The sequence below is a fragment of a genome, unplaced genomic scaffold (assembly GCF_019419815.1).
Source record: "Pyrus x bretschneideri cultivar Hongxiangsu unplaced genomic scaffold, Pyrus_bretschneideri_v1 Contig10, whole genome shotgun sequence".
Classification (NCBI taxonomy): Eukaryota; Viridiplantae; Streptophyta; class Magnoliopsida; order Rosales; family Rosaceae; genus Pyrus; species Pyrus x bretschneideri.
This window is the reverse complement of record NW_025999391.1, coordinates 1,739,989-1,760,702: the sequence shown is the minus strand read 5'-3', so window position 1 is coordinate 1,760,702 and position 20,714 is coordinate 1,739,989. Positions and strand designations below refer to the sequence as shown.

Genomic DNA, 20,714 nt, shown 5'->3' with positions numbered 1-20,714 from the left:
GAAAAAGAGCTTTTGGTAATCCATATTCATCTTAAAACTTTTTCTGGACTAAACATCGGCAACAACACTTTTGGTTAAAAGTGCTTTTAGTTTAGATATGGCATTTCCAAACAGGTCCTTCCTCACAATGCTTTCATGAGCATTTAATTCGTAAGTGGAATTTCTATTACAAATTAGAGTGCTTTTGACCCAGATGTTATCAAGTTGTGAAATACATCTGTATCATGATTCCACAAAGTGCTTTTATAACCCCTAAAGTTGCGAACATAGGTGTTTTTCACAAAAAGACCTTCAAACGAGTTCTAGCGTGCGCTTCACCAAAATTTGCATCACGGAGTCGATACATTTTTCCTTGTACCATTCAAATACCTTGATGCTATTATAACACGTAAATTTAGAGAATGAAATGGAAGAAGATTACATGAACATGATCAATGTCAAGAAGTAAACAACGCATGCTTTTTCTCCAAACAAAAAACACTCGCTCAATTCGCAAGATAAACCGTTACAGAAAATTTTAGCGTTCTCGCGACTAGAATATCACAGCTGCTTAACACAGCAAGAATTAAGTGTGTTCCATCCTCAGATATAAAGGTTTACAGCTTTTTGAAAAATATAAGAAACAACGCAAAACTTAAATGGAAAATTCTAATAGCTAAATGTGAAAACCCCGAAATCTGCGGGAATCACCGACACAATCCCTAACCACCAGAATCGTCGAATAATGCAAAACTCTAAATCTAACATGAAAATTCTATTAATCCATGACATGAACGATATACTTCTTGCCTCTCTTTTAAATACAAGACAAAAAGAACAAACACACCTTCAAAGCTTGGAAAGGTGCACCCCTGTACACCACACTCGTCCACAGCCTAAGCTGCTTCATTTATCAAGCCATGCGCTGTACGGACCAATTCCAAGCTAACTTCAAGCTTCATTTGCGTCAACAACAAAGCTTTCCCAAAAAATATGGGACCGAAAATTTGGACTTCGCCTGTAAAACTCATGACCACAATGCAATGGTGATGCACAATGTTTGGACGCAAATACAGAGGTCCGATAAGCACATGGAGGGGAGAACCCGCCGGTACAATACATCAGCTATGCGTACAATACTACACTTGGTATATTTTTGAAAGCTTTTCCTTCACTGGTGGCACCAAGGCAGACATACATTGGTCCCACGCTCCTCCATTCGTAAGCATCTGCCGGATTATTTATTTGAAACAAGTGAATCAAAATATGTTGGGCTTATTCTGCACCATGTATCTCAGAAAGAAAATTTCATCCCTATACGAAACTTGAATATTTTGGGCAAGGTTTCATATTGTTTTTGTTTATCTCTCCGAAAAATAAATAAATAAAAAAATTGAATTTCATAATCTAAAAAGCAACACTAACCTGCTTATAACCATGCAACACCTGGTGAACTTCATTATGAAGCTCTTCGCTCCGTATTTCCTATAGAACATAACAAATCACGACTTTGAGCTTGTACAAAAACACGAACACTTGACTTGTACATCTAAGATGGGAATAGTAAGATTCTTACATGCCAACTTGCAATAGCATTGCACAGATAAATGAGTGAATTCAATGCTCCGGATGGATTGGTTCTAACCTGAAAAGTTAACAAAATCCAAGCTTAAGTGTAAATAGAAATTCATGTGGTACATATATGGAAAAGAAAAATTAGAAATGCAGATGCTTACCAAAGCACAGAGACCTCGGAAGGCATCCTCCTTTTCTACATCATCACGTATCCTGTTACAAACACTTTTGCATGTCAGAAGCAGACCATTGCTATGACATAATAACTAAGCCCCTGCCAGACTTTTAAAGCAAAGTGGACAATATAGTTTCTCAAGCATTCATCTTCTCTCTTAACTTCAGTATGAGAAAGTATATTGTCCATTGCCCAATCGTCAAATTGGACAATATCCATTGCTTATAATAATCTATATTACGACTACTGATGCTTCTGCTGCAACTAGTCTGCTGTTATTAATATGCCATACGTAGATATATAGAACTTACATTGACAAAGCAATGCACCATCGTTGCATGAAATGCTCCATATGGGGAGCCACAAGCTCTGGACAGACCCACGCAAGCCTCCCAAGGGTGATAGCACTGTTTTCAATTAGTGACTTGTTCAGCTCCTGCTCAGCATCAATAGATTCAATTATAAGATGACACATCCTCCATGGTAGACTGGTAGTACATATTGCAATTATAATGGAAAAGGAGTCACCTCTGCGTGTTGAAGGATTTGAACTAAGCAAGAGATAACTGTCAGAACAATTGGAGAAATTTCTTGACGAACCTGAAATTCAAATTTACTTTCATGATAACATAATCAAGCAATTATAGTTAAACAATTAGGTAATGAACTAAGTAACAAGAAAGAAAGAAACATAAGAAGCCGACCGGATGACACGAACAGACACATGCATATGTGCGACTGCGTGTTGATAACAAAAGCTTCTTAGAACTTCAAAAATATGTGTGTACAAAATCAGCTTGCTTATATTTAGAAAAGAACAGAGAATTGATAAAATCCCCACCATCTAGCATTACACCTAGAAAAATAAGGGACTATCGTGTGTTAATACACACAGCACTACTTACGTAGAACCATCTCTGCTTGCCTAAAATAGATATATACACAAAGCTGAAGAAATTTGTGCCTATTTACCAAAGCATGGGAATATGATGGCAGAAGCCATGACCTCCCATAGATGAGATTATGCACTTACAATGATCATCTAAAAAGAGTGCAATCAACCACAAATTTCAAGTCATTCATTTGCAAAAAATCTCAGCTGAAGCTTTACGATCTAAATCTAATGTCTACCCAACATCATGGCATGACTTTACAACCAGACTTTAATTGGTATTAGGAATGCTGCAGCATAAATGGGAATGTTTACCTTAACTGCTAATTCTCCAATGGCCCAACATGCATTGTTTGCAACTGAAACAGTTTCTTGCAGCTTAGGAGTATTCTGTACCACAATATATCAATTAATCATAAGTCATGACTGCCATAAGCAATAGTAACAAGCATCGGATAATTTTTCCATACCAGTTGCTGGGCTGCGATATCAAGAAATTCTGGCAAACGAGGTTGCAAGTGAACTGGGCAAACCTACTCAAATCATGTAGACACGACGGTTAGGCATTAAAAAATACATTCAAAGATAAATAAACAGCTTTAGTATCTTCCACTACATTAGCCTTGCAGCCTTGTGCTATGTAGCAGTTTCCTCCTCGGGAATTTACTAGATCTACGTTCTCAAATTATGCACACGGATGGGGGAGGAACCCAACCTGAAGGCTTTATATCATTGGGTAGATATATTCTCACTTACTCTTGCAAGATCCCCAAGTAGTGCAAATCCACTCTGCCGGACATCCGAAGCATCATCCGTGCAACATTGCAAAAGCAGGTCCCTCAAATTGCTTTGTGAAACCTTGGAGCAGCACAAATAAGAAAACATGAAAAACCATTTCTATGTGCAAGCTATATGGTAGTTGAACAATGGAACAGGCTAAGGCATTAAAAGGGGCAGTAACATGGACAATAGAATAAGTGTGGATTCAATGTAATTTTCAAAGGAGAGGCTGCATTAGTTTTGAAACACTATAGAGAGGCCCATGCACAAACCCTGGAAACACATTAGGCCAATTCCCTTCTAGGAACCGAATATATAAATTCTGAAAAGAAGTAATTAAGGCAGAGAACCTTTATAATGACGTAAATACCCATTATCCCATATTTATTCTTGATAAATATACATGGAGAAAGAAGAATACCAAACTCTCTATCCCACTGCCAAGACCTTCTGCAAGTCCAGAGAGCAGATCAAGAGAGCAAACAATAAATTCTTTATCATACGGGACCCCAGAAGGTACAGGATTGATCTGCAAAAGAAGTTCAAAACATTTTCTCATACGAACTTGCAAGTTGAACCACCAATGTACATATTTTTCATAAATCAAGCATTTGTGTGGAAATATATTAAAGGCACCCAGAGGAGGGACTATATACACACTTAAACTAGTGAGACATTTACAAAGATCGAAGACATCTTTCTAAGGACCTTGTGTAGCAAGTGTTTTGAGTTAGTGTAATTTGATACTTGCTAGCGTTTGATAAAGGTTTTGCTTCGAACCTATCCTTCTCATTTTTAAAAGTTCATGTTTCCTACCACCATTTAAAGGAAAAAAAATGAAAACCCACTCATAATCATAATAGAGATACTCCAAATTCCAAAGGCGGATACAGAATGTAGTGAGACTTAAGAACATTTGGGGTTTGCACAGTTTCCAGATTGATTGATACTTCTCTGAATACTCAAATAACGTAATGAATCACAAGATAAATATTATGCCTTTTAGTGGTCACATATGCATGACAAGCTATTTAGGAGTCAACATATACAAATTTCTCCAATTTCAAGAGATACAAATTAAGCTACGACTTGAAAGCAAGAACGCTATTACTCCCACCTTTGAACACTGTAAGAGGCAGTCTAGATATATATATATATATATATATATTATAAAACAAATAATTTTGGTCTGTATAATGTAACCATACAATTTATGAGACATTCCTCCTAGCCATCTCTCTCAAACTAAGAAAGGAACCCATTAAGATGGATATTTGACACCACTAAGGTGGCCTAGAAGTCACTTTTAGAAAGCACACGGTAGAAGTCAATAGATATAACGTCAACCTAGTATAAGAAACAGAAGTTACCTACATAAGAACCAGATATTTAAATATAGTGAAAGGGTCCATACTTATCACAAATAATTCACGTATAACCAAAAAATCAGGAACGAACCTTTGCCTGAACCTTTGCAAGTTGTTGGGACTCAATGATGCTTATGCATCTCTGAAATACAGGTTCAGCAAACTGAGAGAACCCAGCACCCAATGCCTGTAAATAAGTTAACAAATCAAGCTTTGTACCCACTAGATGTTACACTTAAATGTTAATTTTTGAAATTAATGTTACTTCAGGCTGTTAGCTCATGGAGTACTCATTATTAAAATGAGAAAGATTTATACCTATGGACATATGTCCAAGGACAGGAGTAAAAATGAATATGGTGGCAGCAGTGTAGCATAATTCACGAATCTTTGTCAAATTATACATCACAGGTACAGAAGACAATAACAAGAGTAACAATCAAATGCACTTCAGTTACTTCCAGGCAGATAATGTTCCTAGAACCAAGAGATTTGATCTTTTTTTTAGCCCAAGGGCGAAAAAGTTATTATTCATGGCACTGACATTTTAAACAAGTTGTCCCTAATAATATTTTATATCAAAACTTCTTGATTCCATCTACTAACCACTGATAAAGAGTAATACAAAATACTTTCCTTTCACTGTGCCTTGAAAATATACACATGTAGTGGGTTAAAAAAGCAATCAATTAAAAGACAACTAAAGAAACAGCGATAAGTACCTGTGATATAGAAGTAAAGCACTCTAGCAATGGAAACAGATCTTTATCTGAATTTGAAAGTTGTTGCCACTTTGCAATTAACGGTGGCATCAGAATTTCAAGATAAGTGGGCTGCAAAGCAATACTACAGTCAATTGGCACAATGTTTCACCACAATCACTTGCATTTGATAAACTTAATAACTCATCATTCAAAATACCTGATTCAACTCTCCCCCGACAGCATCTGCTAGAGTTCCAATAGCATCGTATACAATTCTGAGGTTCCTCCTCTGAATAACAATAATCAAATGTTATATATAATCAACTAAAGAATGGGAAAAATCAGTGTTTTATCTCTTCATGGTCAAATTGTAGAAACTCTGGTAAATGTCAGGAAGAAACCTGATATTTCCCAAAAGCACACATAAGGTGTTGTAAAATCATTTCCAAGCGTGGTGCCAACTCTTCTGCTGCCTCCTGCATGTTAAATAATCATTACTTAAAACCAGAAAAGTAATAGCTAAACAACATTATTGAACGAACTGGACCACATCTATACCTCTTCTAGTGTTGCAAAAGCAGAGCAAGCAGCTTCTTGCACCCGCTTGTTATTATCTAATATTCTTCTTAATAGACCCACAAGAACCTTGTCAAATTGCTCATAACCTTTTTGATGTCCGGCACCCTGAGACAGAAAAAAAAAATGGGTACATGTCAAAGTGCAAGAACAATATTTACAATTAAGCAAAAAACTATAAGATTCATAAATATATATATCAATGTATGGGTGAGGCGTCCCAAGGGATAGCCCAGCCTAGGCGTGAGGCGTGAGGCGAAGCCTCACGGGACCTAAATTTTTTAATATATACACTGAGCATACACATATATTATATTAAAAAAAAGAAGATTATTAATCAATAATCACCTTGAGCACACACATATATTATAAATACATATACACACATATATATACATATTATATATATATATATAATAGAGGATGAAAAGCACAATGAGCACACATATAATAATGCACGTAGACAGCACACACATCCTTTATATAAAAAATAAAAATCAGAAAACAAGGCAGAGCGATGATAGTGCAAGGAAGAGGTATGAGGTAGCTAAAACCCTACCCAAAATTTGGGTTTGGGAGTATTAAAAAAAATAAAAAATAAAATTCCCGAGGCATGCCTAGGCGGCTCCGGCGACACCTTCCGGCGCCTTCCGCCCACTCCCTCAAAACAGAGGCGGCAACCCTCAAGCCCAGCCTCACAGGGCGCCTAGGCGCACCCTGAGGCGAGCCTTTTAAAACATTGATATATATACAGATAAAGAGATAATTTCAAACATAAAAATTTCAACTATGAATTAGAGGAATAAATTGCAATGCATGAAAACCTGCAAAAGAAAACATGTGCTTTTTCACATCACTAGAAATAGCAAAACTGAGAGAAATACCAGAACAAGAAAGTTAAAACATCATTTACATACCTGAACAATGAACTTGCTGAAACGAGAAAGTGTCCAACAAGAAATACTCCTTATAAGTGGAAACTTATCGTCCAAAAGGGGGATTAAAAATGCAATAATCTGCAGGAAATCAATTTGTATTTGAGCAGTTCAGTAATCAAGAACGCGTACACAAAGAACAATCTAATAGGACTTAAAGCTTTAGTTTTCATTTTATTTGGGTAAATATGCAGGTCGTATATTTGCTGAAATGTTTTCTCACTCACACTAGACAGTTTTCAAATTATCAATCTGGGCAATTGATAGGGTAGATTCTTATTTAAAAGTGTAGTCCAAATTCAGTGCAGCAATCTAGAATGCAAGATAGCAGGCATATCTAGAAAGCGAACAGTGATCTCCATATATAATAAATAAAGATGACTACTCTTTTAAAATTTCAAAATCCTTTAAGCATGGAAAATGGATAAACAGGTGTGACTCGAAACTAATCTTCTCAAAGAAAGTGGTAGAAGGAAGCCAATGGAGAGCAAGCACACAAATGAAGAAAATCTCAAAAATAAACAAAAACCCCGAAAGAATAAGGAAAACTGGTTCAAAGCATCATTCTGTAAGTAACTAACAAGTCATAGCATCTGCTTCAACACTTTAAACAAAACTCTTGTTTCTATTAAGGTGTATTTTATATGTGAATTTTCATGCTGATTGAAGCTTATGATAATAAACATTTCTTTTTGTTCTAAACATAGAAAAAAATCGGGCCATAAGGTATTACCTCATTCAAATGAGGATAAAGACCAGTAATGCAACCTTCAGCTATGGCACCTAGAGCCAAAACAGCAGCTTCCCTTCCTTTCCAGGTTTCATCATCACTGGTGGCCAACTTGGCCTGCAAATGTTTGAGATGTTAAAACATGTATTTAAACAGGAGTACTCATTAGAAAAGTGAAAACAATTTTAGCTACCCCTTATTGAATAACTTACAAGGCAATGGATCTTACTATTAGTATTGACCTTTTTTAAATGGTATGATTCTACTAACTAATTCTGCTTCCTTCATTTCCATTTGAAGAAAAGCAGGACCAGATAGCCCTATTTTATACACGTCTATTTTCCAATATTATAACTAACTGGCAAGGTCAACCCATAAGGCAAATAGACAAGCTGTACAACTACAATTCATTCTTGTTGCAAGTTGGCAATTCTATTCGAATATCTACTTAATCATCACCTGCCCAAATACAGCACACAAGTCCTGCCAGTGCATTTCACATTTAGAAACTTGGAGCATGCTGTTCACATTACTTCTCAAAGAGAGAACAGAGAAAAATAAACATGAATATGCATATATAACATAAGAAAACCAAAAGATTACTGGAACATGCAATTTTTGGAGGGGAACTGAGTAACTTCCCAATTTAAAGATTTGTGTAATCCTCTAATGAAGAGAACCATCCAAATTATTTTCTAAATCATCTTCTTTAAGAAAAAAAAGGGAAGGTTGAGAAAAATAAAATCATTTTTATACCAATAAAAGAATAAAATCTTCACAATCAATTCTTTTACTTTAACGCCAAACAAATCTCTAACCTGAACAAACGGCATCAACGTTGGGAGAATCTCATCGCCAAACACATTTGACAGGATATCAAGAGCTGCTGCACTGCATTTGCGTAAATTCCATATACCAACAATATCATCATCCTGTCATTTAAGGATATAATAATCATTACCCTCATACCTAAACCCAACATAAAGTAGAAAATTTTGAGTCATATTTAATTGAGTCCAAGTAATCCAACAAACAATTTAAATAAGAAACAGCAAATAATGGTGTAGCAAATTACATCATCTTCCACGTTATCAGATCCATGAAGCCGTGAAGAATGAAACCGAGGTTTGATATCCTGCAGTGCACATATCAGCTCCATAAATCAAGAGTACAAATTAAGATACCAAAACAATCATAAAACAACCAAAAAATGTCTGTATGAACCTGATCACGGTCTGGGACAGATCCATCCTCCTGCAACAATGAAGTGTTGCCAAATAAATATCAAACTACAACACATGGCAATTCAAAATCACCCAAAAACATAAATAAACCTAGAACTAACCTCAGCATCAGCAAGGGACTCATCATCATCAGAATAAACCATGTTTGATAACAAAATCTGCAGAAGTTGTACCAGGTGTGTTAAAAAAGCATTCCAAAGACTCCATAGTAAGTATGGTTTATCACAACTTGATAAGGTTCAACAAACAATTGGCTATACCGGAATTAGGCGTGGCAAAAACTCTATTAAGTTCTCAGGCAGTAACTGAGCTTCACAATATGCAGACCTGTGTCAAACCACTGAATGTCAAATGAAAATAATACACAATTGGGAGATGATGAATGAAGCCGTGATGAGTACATATCAACCACAAGAAGAGATCTTTCAAGTAATAATAACAATATATAAGCATGAAAAGTATCTCCAGGTTTTACAAAAAACAAGAAATGGATACAGCTATTGGATTCAACATTTTGATAGTTGTGGAAAAGTCATTTACATATAAGCCACAAGGTAGTCATAGCATGCTTTTCCATCATCACTCATTGAATTTCATCTCTGATCTGAAATGTGGTATTTTTACAAATATCACACATATCCATCACTCTTCTTCCTAGTAAAAAAACCTACCTCCTTAGCTCACCAACCACAATAGACCACCACATTCGATTCTCCACCACCCATACCATTTATCACCACTACCTCAGGCTAGTGTTGATATTAAGTATTAACAATTAGACAAGTTCCGCAGAAGAAACTTAATTAGAGGGAGTACAGAGGCATATAACTTGGTGTGTGAATCGATACTAAGTTGTGATGCTTGAAACCTAGTGTATATTGGTAATGACATCAATGTCATGCAAATGATACAATATTGTCAATTCTAATAGTAACTCTCATGTCTCGGTAGCAGAATTATTAGAGACACCAAAAGGATTTGACACATACATTAAGACTAAATATAAAGCAGAATATTAGTGACATGAAAAGGCTTGCAGACATACATCAAGACTACATAAAAATCTAATGAACTGACCCTAGCAATTAAACCAAATTTATTCACTTAATTTCAGAAATATACCCAATGAATCATAGGCTAATGTTGAAAATGTTCAATTAGGAGAAAGTACCAAAATTCACAGGCTTCAAGAGCCACTTCTTCCTCAGTGTCCTTATTGACTTGCAACATGTATTCAATTACATTCCTCAAATGTGGCTGCAGTATCAGGTAAGAGTCACTTCAAAGTATGACAAGGACAGTGGATGACAATAAGAAAACAATGATCAGAGAAATATGAGATAAAGATCAAAAGTACGATTATGTGTGTGTGCACGTGCATCTATGCATGTGTATCATATACACCAATGTATTAAAAGCGTGAGGCGTGGGCGAGGCATCCGAGGGATAGCCCGGCCTGGGCGTGAGGCGAAGCCTCATGGGACCTAAATTTTTTAATATACACATATATTATATTAAAAAAAAATATTAATCAATAATCACCCTGAGCACACACACACATATATATATATATATATAATAGAGGATGAAAAGCACAATGAGCACACATATAACAATGCATGCAGATAGCACACACATCCATTATATAAAAAAAAATAAAAATCAGAAAAAAAGGTAGAGAGACGATAGTGAAAGGAAGATGTATGAGGTAGTTAAAACCTACACAAAATTTGGGTTTGGGAGTATAAAAATTAAAAAATAAAAAATAAAAAAGCCCCTGAGGCACGCCTAGGTGGCTCCCACAACGCCTTCGGCCCACTCCCTCAAAACAGAGGCGGCAAACCTCACGCCCAGCCTCAGAGGACAACTAGGCGGCGCCCTGAGGCAAGTCTTTTAAAACATTGATATACACACACATATATACATGCACGTGTGTGTATGATGCGTTTGTCTGCATATATATGCACGCTACACATATATGTGTATATACATGCACACACATATATGTATATACATGCACACACATATATACATGCATGTGTGTGTATGATGCGTTTGTCTGCATATACATGCACGCTACACATATATATGTATATAATTATGTACCGACCCAAAAGATAGCTTATATAAGTATTAAGTAAGATGCCTGATAGAATGTGCATATAGGATTAATTCAATTTTGTTCTATACCATATTAGACACAACATATGCATGTAGCACATAGACATAATTGAAATGACACAAACCAGGGGAAAACTATAATGACAGAGCAATATGTCACCTCCAAGAATGCCGGACGGACTTCAATTAGTTGGACAAATGCGGCACTAACCTGTTGAACAGAGAAAACAAAAAGCAGATGAGAACAAAGATAAACTATGAAAGCAACATTGTATATCCATTATAGGAGTGTTCTTTGATTGTAAGACTGAGTAGCAAGCAATTAAATCGTGAATGGAAGTTAACTGTGAAGGGAAATCTTTTTATTTGAAATGTGGAACCACTAATTCAACTTCCATGCAATACCTTTAGCTTCAGATTCAACCTAGATAAGATAAATCAGTGCTTATGTACTCACCAATTTCCTCACTTCTGAAGACGGGTCATTAGCAAGGATAAACAAACCTTGAAGATATTGATCCATAGATGCATGCAACGCCTGAAATAGAATAGATACATAATTGCTCCCACCACCAATCATCAGAAAAAGGTTGAAATGGTACCGAAAGGTTTGAGATATACTTACAGCTGGCATCAACATAATATATTGATTTACAGAACCCAAGGAAAGCTTTCTAAGTGATGCATGTGGCGATTGGAAAAACTGTGTAAAGGGATGCCAGGTTCAGCCAACCAGGCCAAAAAGAAAAAAATCATCAGTAAAAGTTCATAATATAAGTGAATAGAGAAAGGGGGAGGGAGAGGGTCTAACACAATACAGCACTCTTATTTTTACCTTAAGTAATCTTGGAAAGAAAACGTTGATGGGACGTTCAGGCAATCCAGGTACATCTGAATCAAGCAGTTGAGGTATATCCTCACAAATCTGTGATACATCACAACATCGATGTTGTCAAAATTAATAAGTTCTGATTGTGCCATTAGTATTAAGAGCTACGGTTAGGAACTACTATAGTTGTCACAATGTCTGTTCTTGTTAGGTGCTATCATAAGGTGATACCAAAATAACATAAATGGTCCCTATGAACGCCTTCACTGAATTTAATTTGGTAAGGGGTGAAGATAAAAAACAGAGGGTTTGATGCACACAAAAGCTTGAACACAGTCTTTTCAAAACAACTGACAATAAGAAAGGATACTCTCTCATACCGCAAACAAATAGCCCTTTGTAGACTAAGAGCCGGATCCTATTGAAATCTATTCTCCCAGTGTGCGGTGGTTCAAGATAACAAAACCTTTTTATAGGGAAAATATCATAGCATTATAGCATTTAAATTACGGTGCGACTTTGTTTAAGTTAAAGCACTTCTTGCAAGAAAGGCCAATTGAAAAACAAAAAGCTGTACTGTTGTTTCAGCTGGCAGAATTTTTTTCATCAAAACAGACAGCTACAAATGTATCAAGATATAAGCAACTCGCTGGAAAACATTTGATTATCCTTCACCCAATATTCTTAACCAATCATGAACTCATAGGCAGAGTTGATCACAGCAGAACAAAGAGAAAGGAACACAAATGTATCTCCAAAACAAAGGAACTCTGGGGAAATATGCATGGGAAATGAATGTAAGCATTGTGTTTACCTTGGATAATGCGTCCATAGCACCTTCCATGTGATTTAGGTCATTACTGTCTAAACAATTTACAAGAGCTTGCAATAGTTCAGGCCACCCCAAAATTCCCTCTAGCTGAACAACAACGGTTACAATGGTCCCAACTGTAGATCTGACGTGTCTGTCTGCTGCTCCTAAGCAAGGCAACAATTCCGATTTTATATATTGCTGGTATGCAGGAGCCATGGAAGTATAAGCATTTTTAAGATTATTCTTCAAAAGCAATCCCGCTGCCTGTCGAACCTCCACCGATTTACCCTATCCACAATTTACCCAAATTCAAAGTTCCATCAGCACATAGAAACTGAAAGTGTCATGCTATGTTAACCAACAACCACAAACACGAAATCACATTTTCTTCAAAACACATGTTAGCACGCATCAGGATTGTAAACTATCCAACTATTTAATCACAGCAAACAGTTTTTACATTAACAAGGATTTGTGGACAAACATTCTTTAGTTTCCAAGGCTTTTCCGGTTTCACCAGCTGAAAACCACTCTCAAAATCAAGAGAACCGAAACCAAATACAATCAGAACAATCCAAATTGCGAAGCAAAAATTCTAACGCCTACTGCTTCAGCACTCATATCTTCCATCAGACCCAAACCCACAATTCCCCCATTCACTCGAAAAACGACTATCGATTTCTAAGTATGCAATCCAATCAGACCAACATCCGTCCAAATCAAATAAAAAAATAAAATTGAAAAACAAAAACACAAACCCTACTGACTCAAATTGGAAATGAATACACAGTTGGGGGGAAGTGGAGGGAGGAGGAGCATACCTCGGCACGTGCGAGAATGAACGCAAGGTAGTTGTTGAAATCGGGGAACTGAGAGTAGTGCTGGAGCTGCTGCCAAATCTGAGACTTGTCAGCGGAGGAAGCCGAATGCGAAATCTGCTGCTCCAGCAGCCCGCAGATCGCCGCGAACCCTTCTTCCTTGGGCTGCCACGGGCCGGTTGCCGCCATTGAAATGGAGACAGAAGGTTTTCGTTTTCTGCAACCTGGATGTTGGAAGCGCACGCAGGCTTTGGGGGTTTTGAGCAGAGAGAAGACGCAAAGGGGATTTTAGGACAGCTTTGTGGGGTTTTGGTGGGCGGCGACGAGGCAAAGGTTATTGATCTCTGTTTAAATAATAATACACGAAATTATCATATAATTATATTAATTATATAATCACTCTTTTGAGTTCCTTTTTGCTGTTTTTCTTATAAACAAAAGTTCTCATTTTTTGCTTATTTAATATCTTTGTTATTTTTTAGTTATTAATTCGACGGTTAAAAATAAAGGGGATTATGTGAATGTTAAAAATAATGTGTGAAATCAACTTTTTGATACTCATTTCATCTGGAGTTCAAACTCTACTTTTTCTTTCAATATAAATTAGTGTACGATATAACTTTAATAAAAAATAATATGAACATTACTCAGTTGAGAGTCATGAGACATAAAAAAATAATCATTGTATTTGATTTTTTGTTTTCTTTTGTAGAAATTTTAAAGCGCCTAGCAAACAGTCTACAAACAATCAAAATTTGGTGCAATTTTTCGCTTTGAATTACTCGTGTCGCCCATGCATCCGAAATTCCTTGTTAGAATCAGCTCTTCTTGGTTTATTAGAATTTAATGTAAATTATCTTATCATTTGTAAAAATAAAAAATAGTAGAGTCGTCAAACATTTTCGCTTGAAAAGCTGATTCACTTCCATGACAACATGCTTGAAAGGGGTCATGAGAGACACGATGTATAAAAAGCGAAACATTCTATCACAATGGTAGGCATTAAACCAAGTCCACTTTGCCCCAAAACTACATGTGGTCTTCCCATAAGCACAATCAATGATTCCATAGTTAAATAGATAAATATACATAAAAGTGAGCAAAGGGTAAGTACTTCAAGCGGTCAAGAGCGCTAACTCTCGCATTAGAATTTTTAAGTTCAATTTATCTTCCCCAATATCATTATCATTTTGAGAAACACATAAGAAATTTGAAAGTCCAATTCTTTTTCTTTGAAAAGGGTCGGAATTTTCAGAATCATGTTTTTCCAAATATCATACTTCTCTATCGAAAATGCAATGGTACGATTTTTTTTTTTTTTTAACTCAGCGTTAGTATGTTAAATTATTAATTGTTAGTATGTTAAATGTAATAATACAACCTTTTCATTTTGCAACAATTACGAACGAATAAAATTCCAATTTTTTGTGAAGCTGTTAAACCTAAAGAGAGCTGACTCTACATAGTTACAAGCCAAGCACCACCAACTCTCAGACACCTGTCCTCGATCATCAGGACACAACCAGGAGTTTACTTCTTCATTAGGAAAGCAACTTATACATGATATTTTGAATTAATAGGAGAGCGACTTGCATGCAAAGATTACCACCACGTAACATTCAAATTTAAAATGCAACATAATGTGATGAAAAACCGACACATGATATTGTATCATAAGATCCGGCCGCCAGAATGGCAATGACTTTTCCCAACAAAACATAAAACATTCAAATCTGCTTAATGAACAAGGAATATATAGAAGCAGAGGATTAACAGTGAAAAGCACTACCTGCTGATCATTTGGTCTAACGACATTTAATCTTCACTTTATTTGAGGATGTTCTGAATGCAAATCTCGTAGTGTTGAACATAAACGAAAAATGGTGAAACAAATGAAAACCAAAGTGAACCATGAATTGATACAATATAAGGTGTACAATGATTTGTGTGAAATAGCACAAGATGAAACCTCAATTCAACGCTAGTCCTGAGCTCTCGGTAACTAATGTGATGTATCACTACAACAGCAGCACACCGGTCAATACTTAATACACTTCTCTTTCACAATCTTGAGACTCGAGGGACACCCATGACTTCCCTACAAATCCAAGAATTTTATAGTATATTAGCCTGCAGGCACGTAAGAGTTCCCTATTTGTAAGTTTTCACAAATAGATTTTGGTTAAGAGATACAGGTCCAAACAACCGTTTTCAAAGGCCTTGAGCAACCTTGGCTCCAACCACAGGGGGAAATGATAAGCTTTCCCTTTGCTCCATTCGCGAGACGAGAACCTTATAGTGCTTTTGGGATAACGAATACTATTTGTCCTTCTGCCCAGCCTACATTAGACAAACCAGACAAAGACTCAGAACTGAAGTAAGTGCAGATCAAGATTTAATAAAATATAAAACTGCTGTCAGAGAATTGAGCATCTGCATCTGTATTGTCCTTTTAACACTACAACTACAAGCAGGTATAATAGCCCGTGAATGGTCCAGTTGATTAACATATATTCGGCTTCAAATTGATAAGATGCAAAAATTGTATAACAGAAACATCTAATTACAAAAATACAACAGCAGTGACGGTACAATCAAAAGTAAGAGAGGTAACTTCTCTTTTCGATAAGGAAAGAAAAGAGGCCACATTGAACATGGCAAGTAAAATTTTATTATGTCTCGTCATGATAATTCCAATCTTTAGATTAGGTATAAAGAAAAGTTGATCCAAGTCAAACCTTTTTGAGTTTCTCCAAAACAGAATCTTCGAATGATTGATATCCAGCCCCAACCAAATTATTAAGTCGATCTGGCTCCTCAGGCCTCTGAACCGGTGGAGCATCAGTCACTGAAACTGGTTTAAGAGGTATAACCAGCAATGGATTAGAAAGATCACCTAACAGAGTTCCTGTTGCAGCAACCTACAAATAGTACACATCATAAGTAATTAGCACATTAAGAAAATAGACGTTCAAATTATAAAGAGCAAATCTAAAAATCATAGCACACTCACAGCTGCATCTTTAGTCGCCATCACAACAAGAGCCGAACCTCTCTTCTTCTTGCCCCTGATGACAATATCTTCAACCTCGCCGAACTCCGAGAAAATACCTCTCAACCTCTCTGCCGTATAACCTTCACCAACATTTTCCCATGAAACTTTAAGCATCTTCTCCTCATCCAACCCCATCTTCGCACCACCCGCATTTTCCTTGCCAACTCCACCAGTCTCTCTCTTAGGAGCAGCAGCAGTTGCCGCCCCTTTCTTCGCATGCTTTTTGCGTATTCTCTCAATCTCTTCTTTAAGCTTCCTAGCGATTCTCTCCTCTTCTGCTCTATCTCTGGCAGCCGCATCTGGAGCAAAGGCAGATCGTTCTCTTGCTTCAAGATCAGAGACCATCCTTTGTCGCTTGGCATCGCGCTCCAAATGGCGGCGCTGCTGGTCCCTCTTAACTCTGAGTAAATCATCAAACAATTTCCTGGCCTTCTCATCCTTGAGTATCTCATAGGATGACATGAGACTCTGGAAGTTGGCCGGGGCATCGGGATCATCGGGCCTCTTGTCTGGGTGCAACACCAAAGCCTTCGCTCTATATGCCTTTTTAATATCATTCTCTGTAAGCTTGGCGCCTTCCTCGCCGGAAGGTAAACCGAGAACCTTATAGTGATCAACCTCGACATCCATATCTAAACCCTAAAATCACAAGACACTGTTAGGGTAAGAAATGACTGCAATCAGTAAATTTGTCTAATAATTCTTTAAATATATATGTATATATATATAATAGAACTAGAGAACAGTTTCCAGCAGGAAGCGATTGGATCCAAAATGGAGGTCAAAACAAGTAAAATCGAAGGCATGAAAAACCACCGAAATGTACAGAAATATTCAGAAGCAGAAATTTCTTTCAAACACTTTGTTCAGAAGCTTACCTTTACCGAATGCGTTTCGAATTGGAAATCGGCAGCGCTCTCCTCCGGCCTCTTCCTTCAATTTTCGAAATTTTCAGCTAGGAAATCCAAACCCTAATCTGCCTTTTCCATCCCAATTCAATATCGCGTGTCGTGTGTGTCCCATGAACGAGCAAGTTCTTGCGTTTAATCTGAACCGCCCATCAAGAGTGTAAGGCCGGGCCAGTTTGGTGGGCCGGTTGGACAGGACATGACGGAATGAACTTGGGCTTTGAATAACGTAATGAACCGGAACGACAGAGCCGAACGAAACCAAAATTTTCGATTTTGGATTTGACTGGTTCGGTTCTTGGTTTGTCGCTCAAATTTTGAAAAACCGCCTGAGCGTCGTCCCCTGACTTGACCTGAGCTGCTCACCCTCTCGCGTTAACGAAGAATGTCGAACCCTCTTCCGATTCTGTTCTGCTGACCGCTCTTCTGCCGGCACGATCCTGCCCCTCCAGGTACGCACGCATCCATGGTTTCTCCGATCACAGCCGTCAATAATTTCTCAGCACCCAATTAAACTGATCCAGTTTCAAAAAGATCAGACATTTCGCTGTATACGGTTGTAAATTTCCTTTTTTTCATTCTTGCCTAGGTTGGTTTTTGTAACGAATGATATCAGAAAAGATTATGATGATGTTATTTATTATTAAATGATTGTTTAACCCACATCATGGCATTGTGATGCACTGAAGTAGTGAAGATCTCGGCATCTTGTAGCGGTCAGTTTTGATACCTTTAGACTCTTATCAATCAGCAATTCTATGTTCAGATGTTAAAGCATTATTGGGTTGCTTTCTTCGTGGTGGTGTCATGGGCTGTCAACTTCACAGTTTTAAATGCCATTTTTAGATAATTGTTTTATCCATTTTTAGATATTCTTTTATGGTTCATATTGAGTTATGCAACTTGTATTTTTTTTGAGGGTTTTCGTATTTGTTTAAAGTTTAAAAACTGTATCTTGTCACCTCTTCTTGTTCATCAGTTAGAACACAATGTAGCCTACTAAATTATTCTAGCATGCACAATTTATCTTCCAAATGACTGAAATTTCAGCTGAATCCTGAATGGCTAGATTGCTTGTCTTCATTGGAAGTTCTATTGGAAAGGGCCAGTTTTCGTCCACACCGTTCCAGGGTGTGAGGCTCCCCGTTATTAGCAATTAGTGCTCATTTGAATCTCGAACAGGGAGCTTTGTTTTCCCTCAAATATTTGTGTTCGCAATTCCTATATGGTGATTCACTAATCAGTAATTTAGTGGATGAATTAATACATAACATCCCTTGAATTAAATAGCTTCCATAAAACTAATTTACCAATCTTTATTACACAGTTGGAATTATTTTTGGTAAGTACCTTACTAGAAATTAATTTGTAATAATTTGATTATTCCCAAGTTGTACAAATTCCTTGAGTATTAATTCTTTGGCGGAATCAACATTTTGTTATTTTGCCTTCACTTGTAACTTGTCATGTAGATTTCACATTGCGAATTTGGAACTTGATTTATGATTAATTGCAATTTTAGGGCTTGTCTAAAAGAATGTGGAGAAACCGGATGTGTAGCACAGAGATGCTTTCCACATTGCAATTTCTCTTCCTATGGGGCCTCTGTTGACAGTCCATGGTACATGCAAGAACCTCTTTATCAGCAGTGGAAACAATGGGATTGCCGAACTGATTGCCGTTACTATTGTATGGTTGACAGAGAGAAAGAAAGAGAAGCAGCTGGGAACGGTCCAGTCAAATATCATGGTAAATGGCCCTTCAAGCGCGTTTACGGGATCCAGGTTTGCCTTTTTTGGACTACCTGCCTTGACAACATTTTCTTTTACAATATATTCTAAAGGTATGTATCATGGTTCTGTGGTTGGTGCTACTTGACACGTTATCCTTTTTAGGAGCCTGCTTCCGTAGCTTTCTCTGTGCTCAACCTTGCAATGCATTTTCATGGTTGGATATCCTTTTTCATCCTTCTATACAACAAGTTGCCTTTGAGACGGGATAAGAAGACATACTGTTATTATGCTAGTTTATGGCACATCTATGCTCTCTTATCATTAACCTCCTGGTTTGCGAGTGCTGTTTTCCATAGCAAGTAAATTTTATTCTGATTACAATACGTGGGAAATGGGGGAGTTTGGTCGCTTAGCGCATTTCTTGATCATTAATGTGTCTAATGAACTACGGGGCCGTGGATTTGACAGAGAAATTAGACTACTCATGTGCAGTGAAAGATGACGCCGTTAGAGTGATGGTTGCTGCTCCACTGCTTGCGTTCGTAACCACCCACATATTGTATCTCAACTTCTATAAAGTGGATTACGGTATGGCACTGTACTAAATTTTTTCATTAATGTATAGTTGGAGAGAGGGAGAGAGAATGTTGATCAATTGCACCTCCTTTAATCTTCAAATAATTTTGGTAACATGTAGTTTCTTGACGTGCATGGCAATATCACGTGGAATGATCTGACCTAACTAATCAAAACACTTTGCAGGGTGGAACATGCAGGTTTGTGTTGTCATGGCGGTGGTTCAACTTCTTCTTTGGGCAATTTGGACTGGCGTCGCTTGCCATCCATCACGTCGGAAGCTGTGGGTGGGTAGCAGTGAGGGCAGGCCTTGCAATGCTCCTAGAAATCTACGACTTCCCTCCATATTACGGATTCTTGGATGCTCATGCTGCCTGGCATGCCACCACGATTCCCCTAACTTATATTTGGTGGAGTTTTATCCGAGACGATGTTGAGTTCCTGACTTGTAATCAAGTAAGGCGGTCGCGAAACTCGAACCTTGCAAGGAAGGCAAAGTAGAGCATGTGGTGCTTGAGCACGTAGCCCTTTTCCCCATTAACTTACTGGAAATTGCAGTTTGCCCCTTTTTCTTCACTCTGTATTGCAGTTTTCCCCTTTTTCTTCACTCTGTATTGCGTCGAGATAAGTTTTAATTTTGATTCTTATCATTTTATGATAATTAAGGACTTATTTGGAAATGCCTTGAGAATGATTAAAAGTGTATTTCGAAAAAATGTTTTTGAGTTTTAAAAGCACTAGCTTCTTCCGAAAGGCACTTAAAATACTTTTCCAGGATTTTCTTGTGTTTTTACTATAAATTGGTTCTAAAAATATTTTAACCAAAAGCACTTTCAATTATTTTAATAGCATTTTCCAAATGAGCCCTAAAAGAGTAGTTAGTTTTGGCTTTTTTCCTCCATT

At 37.2% G+C, this 20,714-nt stretch overlaps 2 protein-coding genes and 1 pseudogene across 4 annotated transcripts; 1 reads left to right on the top strand and 2 right to left on the bottom strand.

Moving 5' to 3' along the window:
- Window positions 1-505: 505 nt before the first annotated feature.
- Window positions 506-13,757, bottom strand: LOC103946608 (transportin-1). Its single transcript, XM_009357353.3, has 29 exons — window positions 13,543-13,757; window positions 12,722-13,009; window positions 11,914-12,003; window positions 11,704-11,781; window positions 11,536-11,616; window positions 11,239-11,289; window positions 10,129-10,214; window positions 9,218-9,284; window positions 9,059-9,115; window positions 8,938-8,967; window positions 8,789-8,848; window positions 8,532-8,645; window positions 7,717-7,830; window positions 6,966-7,064; window positions 6,031-6,156; window positions 5,874-5,948; window positions 5,690-5,761; window positions 5,491-5,601; window positions 4,860-4,955; window positions 3,823-3,930; window positions 3,378-3,479; window positions 3,092-3,154; window positions 2,937-3,011; window positions 2,258-2,329; window positions 2,041-2,165; window positions 1,716-1,767; window positions 1,556-1,624; window positions 1,405-1,464; window positions 506-1,208 (listed from the first exon to the last, which is right to left on the bottom strand). Exons 1-29 carry the CDS (start codon window positions 13,726-13,728, stop codon window positions 1,119-1,121), a joined length of 2,697 nt encoding a protein of 898 aa, XP_009355628.2. The 5' UTR covers window positions 13,729-13,757; the 3' UTR covers window positions 506-1,118.
- A 1,675-nt stretch (window positions 13,758-15,432) lies between these two features.
- LOC103946609 (dnaJ homolog subfamily C member 17) lies at window positions 15,433-17,628 on the bottom strand. Of its 3 annotated transcripts, XR_667203.3 has the most exons (5): window positions 17,473-17,628; window positions 16,553-17,233; window positions 16,278-16,460; window positions 15,746-15,879; window positions 15,433-15,637 (listed from the first exon to the last, which is right to left on the bottom strand). XR_667203.3 is itself a non-coding variant. In XM_009357354.3 (4 exons), the coding sequence occupies exons 2-4, from the start codon at window positions 17,222-17,224 to the stop codon at window positions 15,859-15,861; spliced, it is 876 nt and encodes a 291-aa protein (XP_009355629.2). In that variant the 5' UTR covers window positions 17,225-17,233; window positions 17,473-17,628; the 3' UTR covers window positions 15,433-15,858. The 3 variants fall into 3 exon arrangements, 2 of the variants coding, with proteins under 2 accessions (XP_009355629.2, XP_009355630.2); XM_009357354.3 differs by having other exon boundaries at window positions 15,433-15,879; XM_009357355.3 differs by having other exon boundaries at window positions 15,433-15,879; window positions 16,553-17,249; window positions 17,473-17,604.
- A 139-nt stretch (window positions 17,629-17,767) lies between these two features.
- Window positions 17,768-20,457, top strand: LOC103946610 (annotated as a pseudogene).
- Window positions 20,458-20,714: the final 257 nt, after the last annotated feature.